We start from the raw sequence: 11669 nt of genomic DNA, 5'->3' as shown, positions 1-11669 counted from the left end.
CCTCCTCTACTCACAACACCTCCTCACAGCCCCATGACACCATCTCTTGCAACTGCTGAAGGTGTAACACCTGCTTGTTTACCACCTCCCTCTTCACTATCCAAGTGTCCAAACACACCTTCTGCGTGTTGTAGGGCTATAACCACACTTCACTCGATCTGGTCTACTATATTTGCTGCTCATAATGTGCTCTCTTCTATGATGGACAAACAAAACACAGACTGAGCGACCATTTCACAGAATACCTGCATTCTGTCTGTAAAAGTGACTCCAAGCTTCCAGTTGCCTGCTGCTTCCCACACACTACCATGTTCCCTGACCAACATCTGTCTCCAGAATGCTGTGGTGCTTCAGCAAGGCTCAGCACAACATGGAAGAACACCATCTCATTTGCTGTTCAAGAACCCTGCAGCCTTTGGGACTCAGTACTGAGTAAAGCCTGATTCAGTAGCCTTTACCCAACCCCAGATCTGGCAGGACACAGGCTACCACTACCACTACCACTACCACTACCACTACCACTACCACTACCACTACCACTACCACTACCACTACCACTACCACTACCACTACCACCATTTGCCAGCACTTGACCCATATATCTCTAAACCCTTCCTAATTGTACACCATCCAAATGTCTTTTAAATATTGCTAAGGGGCGTGGTTTAGTGTTGGGGGCGTGGTCTGATGTCAGCAGGCGGGAGCTGTCGTCAAGGGGCGGGGACTGCAGATAGGGGCGTGGTCTGTATTTAGATAGACGGTGTCGGAAGACTGGGCAGGGAATGTAGTGAATGGGCGGGACGCAGCCGGAGACGGTCGTCGTGGAGGCGGTGACCGTAGTTAGGGGTGGAGTCTGTTGTTAAGGGGCGGAACCTTAGCTCGAGGCACGGTGACGTTTCAGAGTCGGTGTCTATTGTCAAGGGGCGGAGCCTTCCTCTGGGATCGGTAACGTTAATTAGAGACCGGGGTCCGTCGTCAAGAGGCGGGACGTGGAGTTAAGGGCGCGGCCGATAGTAAAGGGATGGGTCCGTAGCTAAGGGGCGGGGTCCACCTTCCGAGAAAGTAACCCTCGGTTAAGAGGCGCGGCCTGCTGTCAGGGGCGGGGTGGGTACGTAGTTAAGGGGCGGGGTCCACCTTCGGTGAACATACCCCCCCAGGTTGGAGGCGGGGCTTGTTGTCTGGGGCGGGACGGGGCGGGGCCGGACCGGCTGAGTGACAGTATCGCTATTTCTGGGTGTTTAATTTGCGCGGGAAGGTGTCTCAGGATTCTGGCGGGTGATTTAAACCCGGGAGCAGGCGGTTAAGAGCAGCTATGGATCCCTCTGAGGTGGAGTTTCTCGCAGAGAAGCAGACTGTGACCATTATTCCCAACTTCAGTCTGGATAAAATCTATTTAATAACCGTGAGTGTACCTTGTCAATTCACTCCCCTGTTTGACTCAGGGGCCTTGGTTTAAGTTTTAAAGCACTTTACACAAGGAGCAAGTTTGAACTAAAAGGCTAAATGGTAGCGAATTATGTGCAACATGCTGGAAATTTGGAGGAGGTCTTTTCCTACAGCCTGCTGTTATCTCTGTTAGGAAAAGTGTAAAATATTCAGAACAAGTGATCTCGGATTTTCTTCCAAATTAGACTGATTTTAAGGTTTTTTTTAAACTTATTTTGTTGCATGAATTATGAATGAGGAAGGTCCACGTCTTTAAATAGTTTTGATCCTTAATATTGTTCCTGATAATGGGCAATAATTAGGCAAGTCCATATTGACAAGTTTGAAATCCAGAAGTAAACAAAAAACTACAGATCTGAAACAAAAACAGGAATTGCCAGAGAAGCTCAGCAGCCTCTAAGCATAGACTGGGGCTGCCATCATGTTAAAGGATAGAGAGGAATTTTATTAAGTGTGTACAAGAAAATTTTCTTCTTCAGAATGTGGATGTGCCTACTAGTGAAGCTGCAAACCCCTGACCTTCTCTTGGGGGAAATGAGGCAGGGCAGGTGACTGAGCTGAAAGTGGGGGCCACTTTGGGGCCAGTGATTATAATTTTATTAATTTTAAAATAGTGATGGAAAAGGATAGACTTGATCTTAAAGTTCTAAATTGAAAAGAGGCTAATTTTGACAGTATTAGGCAAGAACTTTCAAAAGTTGATTGAAGGCAGATATTTGCAGGTAAAGGGATGGCTGGGAAGTGGAAAGCCTTCAAAATTGAGATAATAAGAGTCCAGAGACAGTATGTTACTGTTCGGGTGAAGGGCATGACTGGTAAGTGTAAAGAATGTGGGAAGACTAGTGAAATTTGAGGTTCTGGTCAAGAAAAAGAAGGAAGCATATGTCAGGTGTAGAAAGCCAGGATTGAGTGGATCCCTAGAAGAATATAGGGGAATCAAGAATAAACTTAAAATGGAAATCGGGAGGGCAAAAGGGGACATGAGATAGCGTTGGCAAATAGGGTTAAGGAGAATTTAAAGGGACACTACAAATAGATTAGGGACAAAAGAGTAACTAGGGAGAGAATAGGGCCCCTTAAATATCAGCAAGGCCATCTGTGTGGAACCACAAGTGCTAGGTGAGATACTAAATTAGTATTTTGCATCAGTGCTTACTGTGGAGAAGGATATGGAAGTTAGAGAACTTGGGGAAATAAATAGTGCCCATATTACAGAGGAGGAGGTGTTGGACGTCTTAAAACACAAAAGTGGGATAAATTCCCGGACTTTATCAGGTGTACCCTAGAACTTTGTAGGAAGCTTGGGAAGTGATTGTTGGGTAGGTTGTTGAGATGTTTGTATCATTGATAGCCATGGATGAGGCCCCTGAAGACTGGAGGTTGGCTACTGTTGTGCTGTTATTTAAGAAAGGTAGTAAAGAAAAGCCAGGGAACTATAGACCAGTGAACCTGACGTAAGTGGTGAGCAAGTTAGAGTCACAGAGATGTACAGCATGGAAACAGACCCTTCGGTCTAACCCGTCCATGCCGACCAGATATCCCAACCCCATCTAGTCCCACCTGTCAGTGCCTGGCCCATATCCCTCCAAACCCTTCCTATTCATATACCCATCCAAAAGCCTCTTAAATGTTGCAATTGTACCAGCCTCCATCACATCCTCTGGCAGCTCATTCCATACACGTACCACCCTCTGCGTGAAAACGTTGCCCCTTAGGTCTCTTTTATATCTTTCCCCTCTCACCCTAAACCTATTCCCTCTAGTTCTGGAATTGACGACCCCAGGGAAAAGACTTTGTCTATTTATCCTATCCATGCCCCTCATAATTTTGTAAACCTCTATAAGGTCAACCCTCAGCCTCCGACGCTCCAGGGGAAAAAGCCACAGCCTGTTCAGCATCTCCCTGTAGCTCAGATCCTCCAAACCTGGCAACATCCTTGTAAATCTTTTCTGAACCCTTTCAAGTTTCACAACATCCTTCTGATAGGAAGGAGACTAGAATTGCATGCAATATTCCAACAGTGGCCTAACCAATGTCCTGCACAGCTGCAACATGACCTCCCAACTCCTGTACTCCATACTCTGACCAATAAAGGAAAGCATACCAAACACCTTTACTAACCTATCTACCTGCAACTCCACTTTCAAGGAGCTATGAACCTGCACTCCAAGAACTCCCTAGGACCTCACCATTAAGTGTATAAATCCCGCTAAGATTTGCTTTCCCAAAATGCAGTACCTCGCATTTATCTGAATTAAACTCCATCTGCCACTTCTCAGCCCACTGGCCCATCTGGTCCAGATCCTGTTGTAATCTGAGGTAATCCTCTTCGCTGTCCACTGCACCTCCAATTTTAGTGTCATCTGCAAACTTACTAACTGTACCTCTTATGCTCGCATCTAAATCATTTATGTAAATGACAAAAAGTAGAGGGCCCTGCACCAATCCTTGTGGCACTCCACTGGTCACAGGCCTCCAGTCTGAAAAACAACCCTCCACCACCACCCTCTGTCTTCTACCTTTGAGCCAGTTCTGTATCCAAATGGCTAGTTCTCCCTGTATTCCAGGAGATCTAACCTTGCTAATCAGTCTCCCATGGGGAACCTTGTCGAACGCCTTACTGAAGTCCATATAGATCACATCTACTGCTCTGCCCTCATCAATCCTCTTTGTTACTTCTTCAAAAAACTCTATCAAGTTTGTGAGACATGAGTTCTGACGCACAAAGCCATGTTGACTATCCCAAATCAGTCCTTGCCTTTCCAAATACATGTACTTCCTGTCCCTTAGGATTCTCTGCAACAACTTGCTGACCACCGATGTTAGGGTCATTGGTCTATAGTTCCCTGGCTTGTCTTTACCACCCTCCTTAAACAGTGGCACCACGTTTGCCAACCTCCAGTCTTCCGGCACCTCACCTGTGACTATCGATGATACAAATATCTCAGCAAGAGGCACAGCAATCACTTCTCTAGCTTCCCACAGAGTTCTCTGGTACACCTGATCAGGTCCTGGGGATTTATCCATTTTTAACCGTTTCAAGACATCCAGCACTCCCTCCTCTGTAATCTGGACATTTTGCAAGATGTCACCATCTATTTCCCTACAGTCTATATCTTCCATATCCTTTTCCACAGTAAATATTGATGCAAAATATTCATTTAGTATCTCCTCCATTTTCTGTGGCTCCACACAAAGGCCGCCATGCTGATCTCTGAGGAGCCCTATTCTCTCCCTAGTTACCCTTTTGTCCTTAATATATTTGTAAAACCCCTTTGGATTCTCCTTAATTCGATTTGCCAAAGCTGTCTCATGTCCCCTTTTTGCCCTCCTGATTTCCCTCTTAAGTATACTCCTACTTTCTTTATACTCTTCTAAGGATTCGCTCGATCTATCCTGCCTGTACCTGACATATGCTTCCTCCTTTTTCTTAACCAAACCCTCAATTTCTTCAGTCATCCAGCATTCCCTATACCTACCAGCCTTTCCTTTCACCCTGACAGGAATATACTTTCTCTGGATTCTTGTTATCTCATTTCTGAAGGCTTCCCATTTTCCAGCTGTCCCTTTACCTGCGAACATCTGCCTCCAATCAGCTTTTGAAAGTTCTTGCCTAATATTGGCCTTTCTCCAATTTAGAACTTCAACTTTTAGATCTGGTCTATCCTTTTCCATCACTATTTTAAATAGAATAGAATTATGGTCACTGGCCCCAAAGTGCTCCCCCACTGACACCTCAGTCACCTGCCCTGCCTTATTTCCCCAAGAGTAGGTCAAGTTTTGCACCTTCTCTAGTAGGTACATCCACATACTGAATCAGAAAATTGTCTTGTACACACTTAAAAAATTCACCTCCATCTAAACCTTTAACACTATGGCAGTCCCAGTCTATGTTTGGAAAGCTAAAATCCCCTACCATAACTACCCTATTATTCTTGCAGATAGCTGAGATCTCCTTACAAGTTTGTTTCTCAATTTCCCTCTGACTATTGTGGGGTCTGTAATACAATCCCAATAAGGTGATCATCCCTTTCCTATTTATCCCTTCCACTCAAATGACTTCCCTGGATGTATTTCTGGGAATATCCTCCCTTAGCACAGCTTTAATGCTATCCCTTATCAAAAATGCCATCTCCCCCCCCCCCCCCCCCCGCCTCTCTTGCCTCCCTGTCCATCCTTCCTGTGGCATTCGGCATTTGTATCCTGGAACATTCAGCTGCCAGTCCTGCCCATCCCTGAGCCACGTTTCTGTAATTGCTATGATATCCCAGTCCCATGTTCCTAATCATGGCATGAGTTCATCTGCCTTCCCTGTTAGGCCCCTTGCATTGAAATAAATGCAGTTTTATTTATTAGTCCTACCTTGTCCCTGCCTGCCCTGACTGTTTGACTCATTTCTGTTCTCAGCTGTACCACTCTCCGATCGATCTCTTTCCTCACTATCTCCCTGGGTTCCCCCCCACCCTACCAGTTTAAATCCTCCCCAGCAGTTCGAGCAAATTTCCCTGCCAGTATATTAGTCCCCTTCCAATTTAGGTGCAATTCGTCCTTCTTGTACAAGTCACTTCTACCCCAGAAGAGATTCCAATGATCCAAAAATGTGAGTCCTTCTCCCATGCACCAACTCCTCAGTCATGCATTCATCTGCTCTATCCTCCTATTCCTGCCCTCACTAGTTCGTACCACTTGGAGTAATCCAGATATTACTACTCTTAAGACCTCCTTTTTAAATTTCTACCTAACTCTGTAATCTCCCTTCAGAGTCTCAACCTTTTCCCTTCCATTGTCATTGGTTCCAATGTGGACGATGACCTCTTGCTGGCCCCTCTCCCCTGTGAGAACACTCTGCACCCTCTCTGAGACATCCTTGATCCTGGCACCAGGGAAACAACACACCATTCTGCTTTTTCTCTGCTGGCCACAGAAAGGTTTGTCTGTACCTCTGACTACAGAATCCCCGAATACAATTGATCTCTTGGAAGCTGACGTACCCCTCGTTGCATTAGAGCCAGTCTCCATACCAGAAACCTGGCTGTTTGTGCTATGTTCCCCTGAGAATCCATCACCCCCTACATTTTCCAAAACAGCATACCTGTTTGAAATAGATGTATCCACAAAAGACTCCTGCACTAGCTGCCTACCTCTCTTACCCTTCCTGGACTATATCTGAGACTTTTCCCCCCTTCCTATAACTGCCATCCATCACATACTGTTGCTGTTGCAAATTCCTCATCGCTTCTATCTGTCTCTCCAACTGATCCACTCGGTCTGATAAGATTCGCATCGAACAGCATTTATGGCAGATATAATCCGCAGTAACCCTTAAACTCTCTTTAAACTCCCACATCTGACAAGAAGTACATATCACTGCAAAGGCCATTTTTGCTCCTTCACAATCTACAGACCCAGAAAATAGCACCATCTTATTCCTCTACAAACACTGCCCCAGGTTAAATTAATAGCTATGGCTTATATTTTAAGTTTAATCAAGAGACTTATCTCCAAAAACATATAATCAACAAGGAATCCACTGTACCTACTACTGCAGCCTTTCTCTTGGACAGACTTAAAACAACAATTAACTTATCTGATTGTGTGCTGTGAACTTCGCCCAACAGTTCTTCCAAGATTAGTTGTGAATTTCACTGTTTGCTAATTTTCCCAGATGCACTCCGATGTCCAGCAATACATGAATTCAAATAGCAAAGGCGGTAACTGTGCAGGTCTTCCTTCCTTTCCCATCTTCCTTTCCTACCTTTCCCTTCTTCCTTTCATTCCTTTCTCTCTTTCTCTTTCTCTCTCTCTCTCTCTCTCTCTCTCTCTCTTGCACTGTCCTCACCATGTGCTTCCTTTGTCTGATCTTCTCCCTTTTAAACTGCTGTTATTTTGACTTTTCTTTTCCCCAAAGTTCCAAAACAATGCAACAGCATATAAAACAGTAATTGCTGCTCCTGGAATTCAAGGAAATCACCTCCAACACCTAAAATACCTCAATAAAAGGAGCAGCTCTTACAGCCAGAAATTTTTCCCATCTTCCATCTTGGATTACCCAGAATGCAAATCATAGAGATATGCAGCACAGAAACAGACCGTTCAGTTCAACTTGTCCATGCTGACCAGATATCCTAACCTAACCTCATCCCATTTGCCAGCACTTGGCCCATATCCCTCTAAACCCTTCCTACTCATACCCTTTCAGATGCCTTTTAAATGTTGTAATTGTACCAGCCTCCATCACCTCCTCTGACAGCTCATTCCATACACGCATTACCATCTCAGTGAAAAAGTTGCCCCTTAGGTCCCTTTTATATCTTTCCCCTCTCGCCCTCAACCTATGCCCTCTAGTTCTGGACTCCCCACCCCAGGGAAAAAACTTTGTCTATTTACCATATCCATGCCCCTCATGATTTTATGACCAAAGTTGGACCAAAGGGTCTGTTTCCATGTTGTACATTTCTACAACTGAGGTCTGGCAAAAGTGTGGAGAGAGAGAGAAAAGCAGAGTTAATTTTTCAATTCTGATGAACCTTCAGAACTGCTAGTCAAAGATGGCTTATAAGTTTTCATTAAGAAGTAGGTTGAGAGGTGACTTAATTGAAACATATAAGATAATCAGAAGTTTAGATAGGTTGGACAATGAGAGCCTTTTTTCCTCTGATGATGGCTTGCACGAGGGGACATAGCTTTAAATTGAGGGGTGTTAGATATAGGTCAGATGTGAGAGGTAGTTTCTTTACTCAGTAGGGGAGTGGAACGCACTGCCTTCAACAGTAGTAGGCTTGCCAACTTTAAGGGCATTTATGGTCATCGGATAGGCATATGGACAAGAATGGAGTAGTGTAGGTTAGATGGGCTTCAGATTGGTTCCACAGGTCGGCGTAACACAACGGGCCTGTACTGCGCTGTAGTGTTCTATATTCTGAAGATAGTGCGTGTCTGTGTCTGTGTGTTGAGAGGCTAAAGAAGGGAGAGGATTGATGGAGACAGAGTCCAGGGAGAGAGAGAGAGACTGAAAGTTAGGCACAAAAGGAGACAAATAATGGTAAGCCGGGGTGAAAGAAAAGTGGATAGTGGGGACCACAAATAGATGAAAATAGGTAGGTTGTGCTGAGAGCAGCCCATGTCATCTCCGCCTGGGCTGTGGAGATGGTTTAGGAGGTGTTCAGGTTCGAAAATTGTTGAACTGGCTGTTGAGTCCTGAAGGCTCGCAGGCTTCTCAAGTGGAAAATGGCATGTTGTTATTCCAGCCACTACAATACACTATTCTGTTCCCTGGCCAACCTTTCTGTGTTATGTCTGCTGCAGTGCTCTAGGGAGGCTCATGCAAGTTGGAAGAAAAACATCTTATTTTCCACTTGGGGACCCTGCAGCCTTCAGTAGCAAATTCAATAACTTTTTGATCTGAGCACCTCCTTCCATATCTCTTACCCACCCCTACACTTCGGGCTCTGAGATGACATCGACTCATAGAGCATGAATCCTTTGGTTCAACTCTTCTGGGCCAACCAGACATCCCAATCTGACCTCCCTATTTGCCAGCATTTGGCCCATATCCATCTAAAACCTTCTTGTTCATATATGCATTCAGAGGCCTTTTGAATGTTGTAATTATACCTGTCTCCACCACTTCCTCTGGGTGTTTCTTCCTTGTCATCATTACTTGTGCATGCTTTTACGTATAAAAGCAGTGTATTAATTTGTGTCTTTGAAATGTCCTAAAATGTTTAATGACTATCTAATCACTTTGACAAGTACTTTTTTTCTTATAAGCAAATATGCCAATTATATTGCAAGGCTCCAAAAGTAGTGCAAAGATAAATGAATACTTAATCCACTTCAGGTGATGTTAAATTTTATGCATTAATTTGATTTCCGTAAACTCTAGCCAATCCAGCTCAATGGACTGAATGGCTGCCTTCCAAGCCCATATGATTTTGTTCTGCTTTTGCTGGCCTTTGTATACAGGGAGATTTGGGACCATTCAATCCAGGGCTTCCAGTCGATGTACCTGTCTGGCTCGCTATTAATCTGAAACAGCGACAGAAATGCAGGATTGTAGTTCCGGATTGGATGGATGTGGGTGAGTTATTTTGAGTGGTTGAGATTTAGGTAGAGTATTGTGTGTAAGTTTACAGTGTATTTGGCTTAAGGGGTGGGCTGTAGCTGTTGGAGAATCCTCCACAGGTGTCTCAGTCTGTGACTACCAGGGTGGTGACTCGTTTCCAAATTCATGTTAATCCCCAGGTGGTTCTGGCACTTGTTATGGGAATAATTCCCTCAGGGTGTTCTGCTGAAAGCGTTTCTCCCCTTTATGCTGCTGTCTCCATTTACAGTGACTCGTGATTTTCCTAGTGAAAAGAAGGGTGTTGGAGGCTTTGCCCATTTGGTATTGGTTGGCTCTGCTGTTGACTGGCTGCCACTTGACAAAAATGCCTTGAAGTTGCTCCTTGTAAGTGTTGGTTGTGGCTGAATCAACAACTTGACAATGTGCTATTCAGTCCAAAGTCACTCTTCTCAAATGCTGCAGCCTTGAAAAGGAAAGCTGTTGTTTATATAGTAGCAACCTTCACGTCTTCAGAACTTCCACAGACGTTCCACTGCCAATGCTGTACCTTCTGGAAAACTGGTTACTGCTGTAGCTATCACATTGGTCTTCCTGGGAGTCAAGCCAAGGGAAATAATGGGCCTGGACAGAATCCCAGCTGTATACTTAGATCCTGTGCGGACTAACTGGCAGAGGCATTTACTGACACCTTCAGCTTGTAGGAGGAGGGAGAGGTTGAAGTCCTCAGCTGCCTAGAGAAGGTCTTTTGAAGAAGTAACAAAGAGGATTGAGGGTAGTGCGATAGATGTGATCTATATGGACCTCAGTAAGGCGTTTGATCGGGTTTCCCATGGGAGGCAGGTTAGCAAGGTTGGATCTCACAGAATATAGGGAGAACTAGCCATTTGGATACAGAACTGGCTCGAATAGGAAGAGTTTGAAGGGATATCGGCCGGGTGCTGGCAGATTGGGTTGAGATATCTGGTCAGCATGGATGGTTTGGACTGAAGGGTCTGTTTATATGCTATACATCTCTATGACTCTAAGACCACCATTATCCCAGTACCTAAGAAAGCGTATGCAACGTGCCTTAATTACTACTGCCCAATGGCTTTGACCTCCATAATCATGAAGTGCTTTGGGAAGCTGGTCATGGCCCGCATTAACTCTAGTCTCCCAACCTGCCTTGATCCCATGTAATTTGCCCACTGATGTAACAGGTCCACGGTGGACACCATTTCCCTAGCCCTGCATTTATCTCTGGAACATCTGGACAACAAGGACACCTGTCAGATTCCTGCACATCAACTACGGCTCCAATAATTCCCTCCAGACTGATCCAAAACTGAGTCCTTGGTCTCTGCTCCGCCTTCTGCAACTGGATCCTCAGCTTCCTGACCCACAGACCACAATCAGTGAAGACCGACAACTGTACCTCCTCCAGAATACTCAATACTAGCGCTCCCCAAGATGCGTTCTTAATCCCCTACTGTACTCCTTGCACGCTCGCAATTGTGTAGCCAAGTCCCAAACAAACGTTTGCTGACAACACCACCATCATAACCAGGATGAGTGAGAATATAGAAAGGTGATCGCGGGCTTGGTGTTGTGGTGCAGTGATAATAGCCTCTCACTCAATGCCAGCAAAGCTGAAGAACTGATCATTCCTTTCGGAAAGAAAGGAGAAGAACACATCCCCATCTACATAAGCAGAGTGGAGGTTGAGAGTGATGATAACTGACAACCTGTCCTGGACTTCTCACGTAGGTGTGATGGTCAAGAAGGCACAATGATGCCTCTTCTTCTGAAAGTGGATGAGGAAATTTGGCATTTCCATATGGACCCTCAACTTCTACAGATGCGCCATTGAAGGCATACTGTTGGGGTGCATAACAGCCTGGTACAGCAACGGACTGTGAGAAACTACAGAAGGTTGTGTGCATAGCCCAGACCATTATGGAAGCCAACCTCCCATCCATGGACTCCATTTACACAGCATTGCAGCAGAAAGGCTGTCAACATCAAAGACCCCTCCCACCCTGGTAATGCTCTCCTACAACCTCTTCATTCAGGCAGAAGATACAGAAGCTTGAACACTTGCACAAACAGGTTCAAGACCAGCTTCTTCCCTGCAGTTATTAGACTAAGGAATGGACTGTCTCTAACTTAAGATAATGTT

At 45.1% G+C, this 11669-nt stretch overlaps 1 protein-coding gene across 1 annotated transcript in view; it reads left to right on the top strand.

Moving 5' to 3' along the window:
- The first annotated feature begins 1229 nt into the window (after positions 1-1229).
- The window catches only part of gins2 (GINS complex subunit 2), a 30344-nt gene continuing 19904 nt past the window's right edge, over positions 1230-11669 (top strand). The window contains exons 1-2 of the mRNA XM_072595904.1: positions 1230-1402; positions 9412-9526. Of these exons, the coding sequence (XP_072452005.1) occupies positions 1313-1402; positions 9412-9526 (205 nt within the window). The 5' untranslated portion in view covers positions 1230-1312. The remainder of the gene's footprint in view (positions 1403-9411; positions 9527-11669) is intronic.

This window comes from Chiloscyllium punctatum, chromosome 26 (assembly GCF_047496795.1).
Source record: "Chiloscyllium punctatum isolate Juve2018m chromosome 26, sChiPun1.3, whole genome shotgun sequence".
Taxonomy (NCBI): domain Eukaryota; kingdom Metazoa; phylum Chordata; class Chondrichthyes; order Orectolobiformes; family Hemiscylliidae; genus Chiloscyllium; species Chiloscyllium punctatum.
Note: the sequence above shows the minus strand (reverse complement) of the source record. Positions and strands in the feature narration are given on the sequence as shown.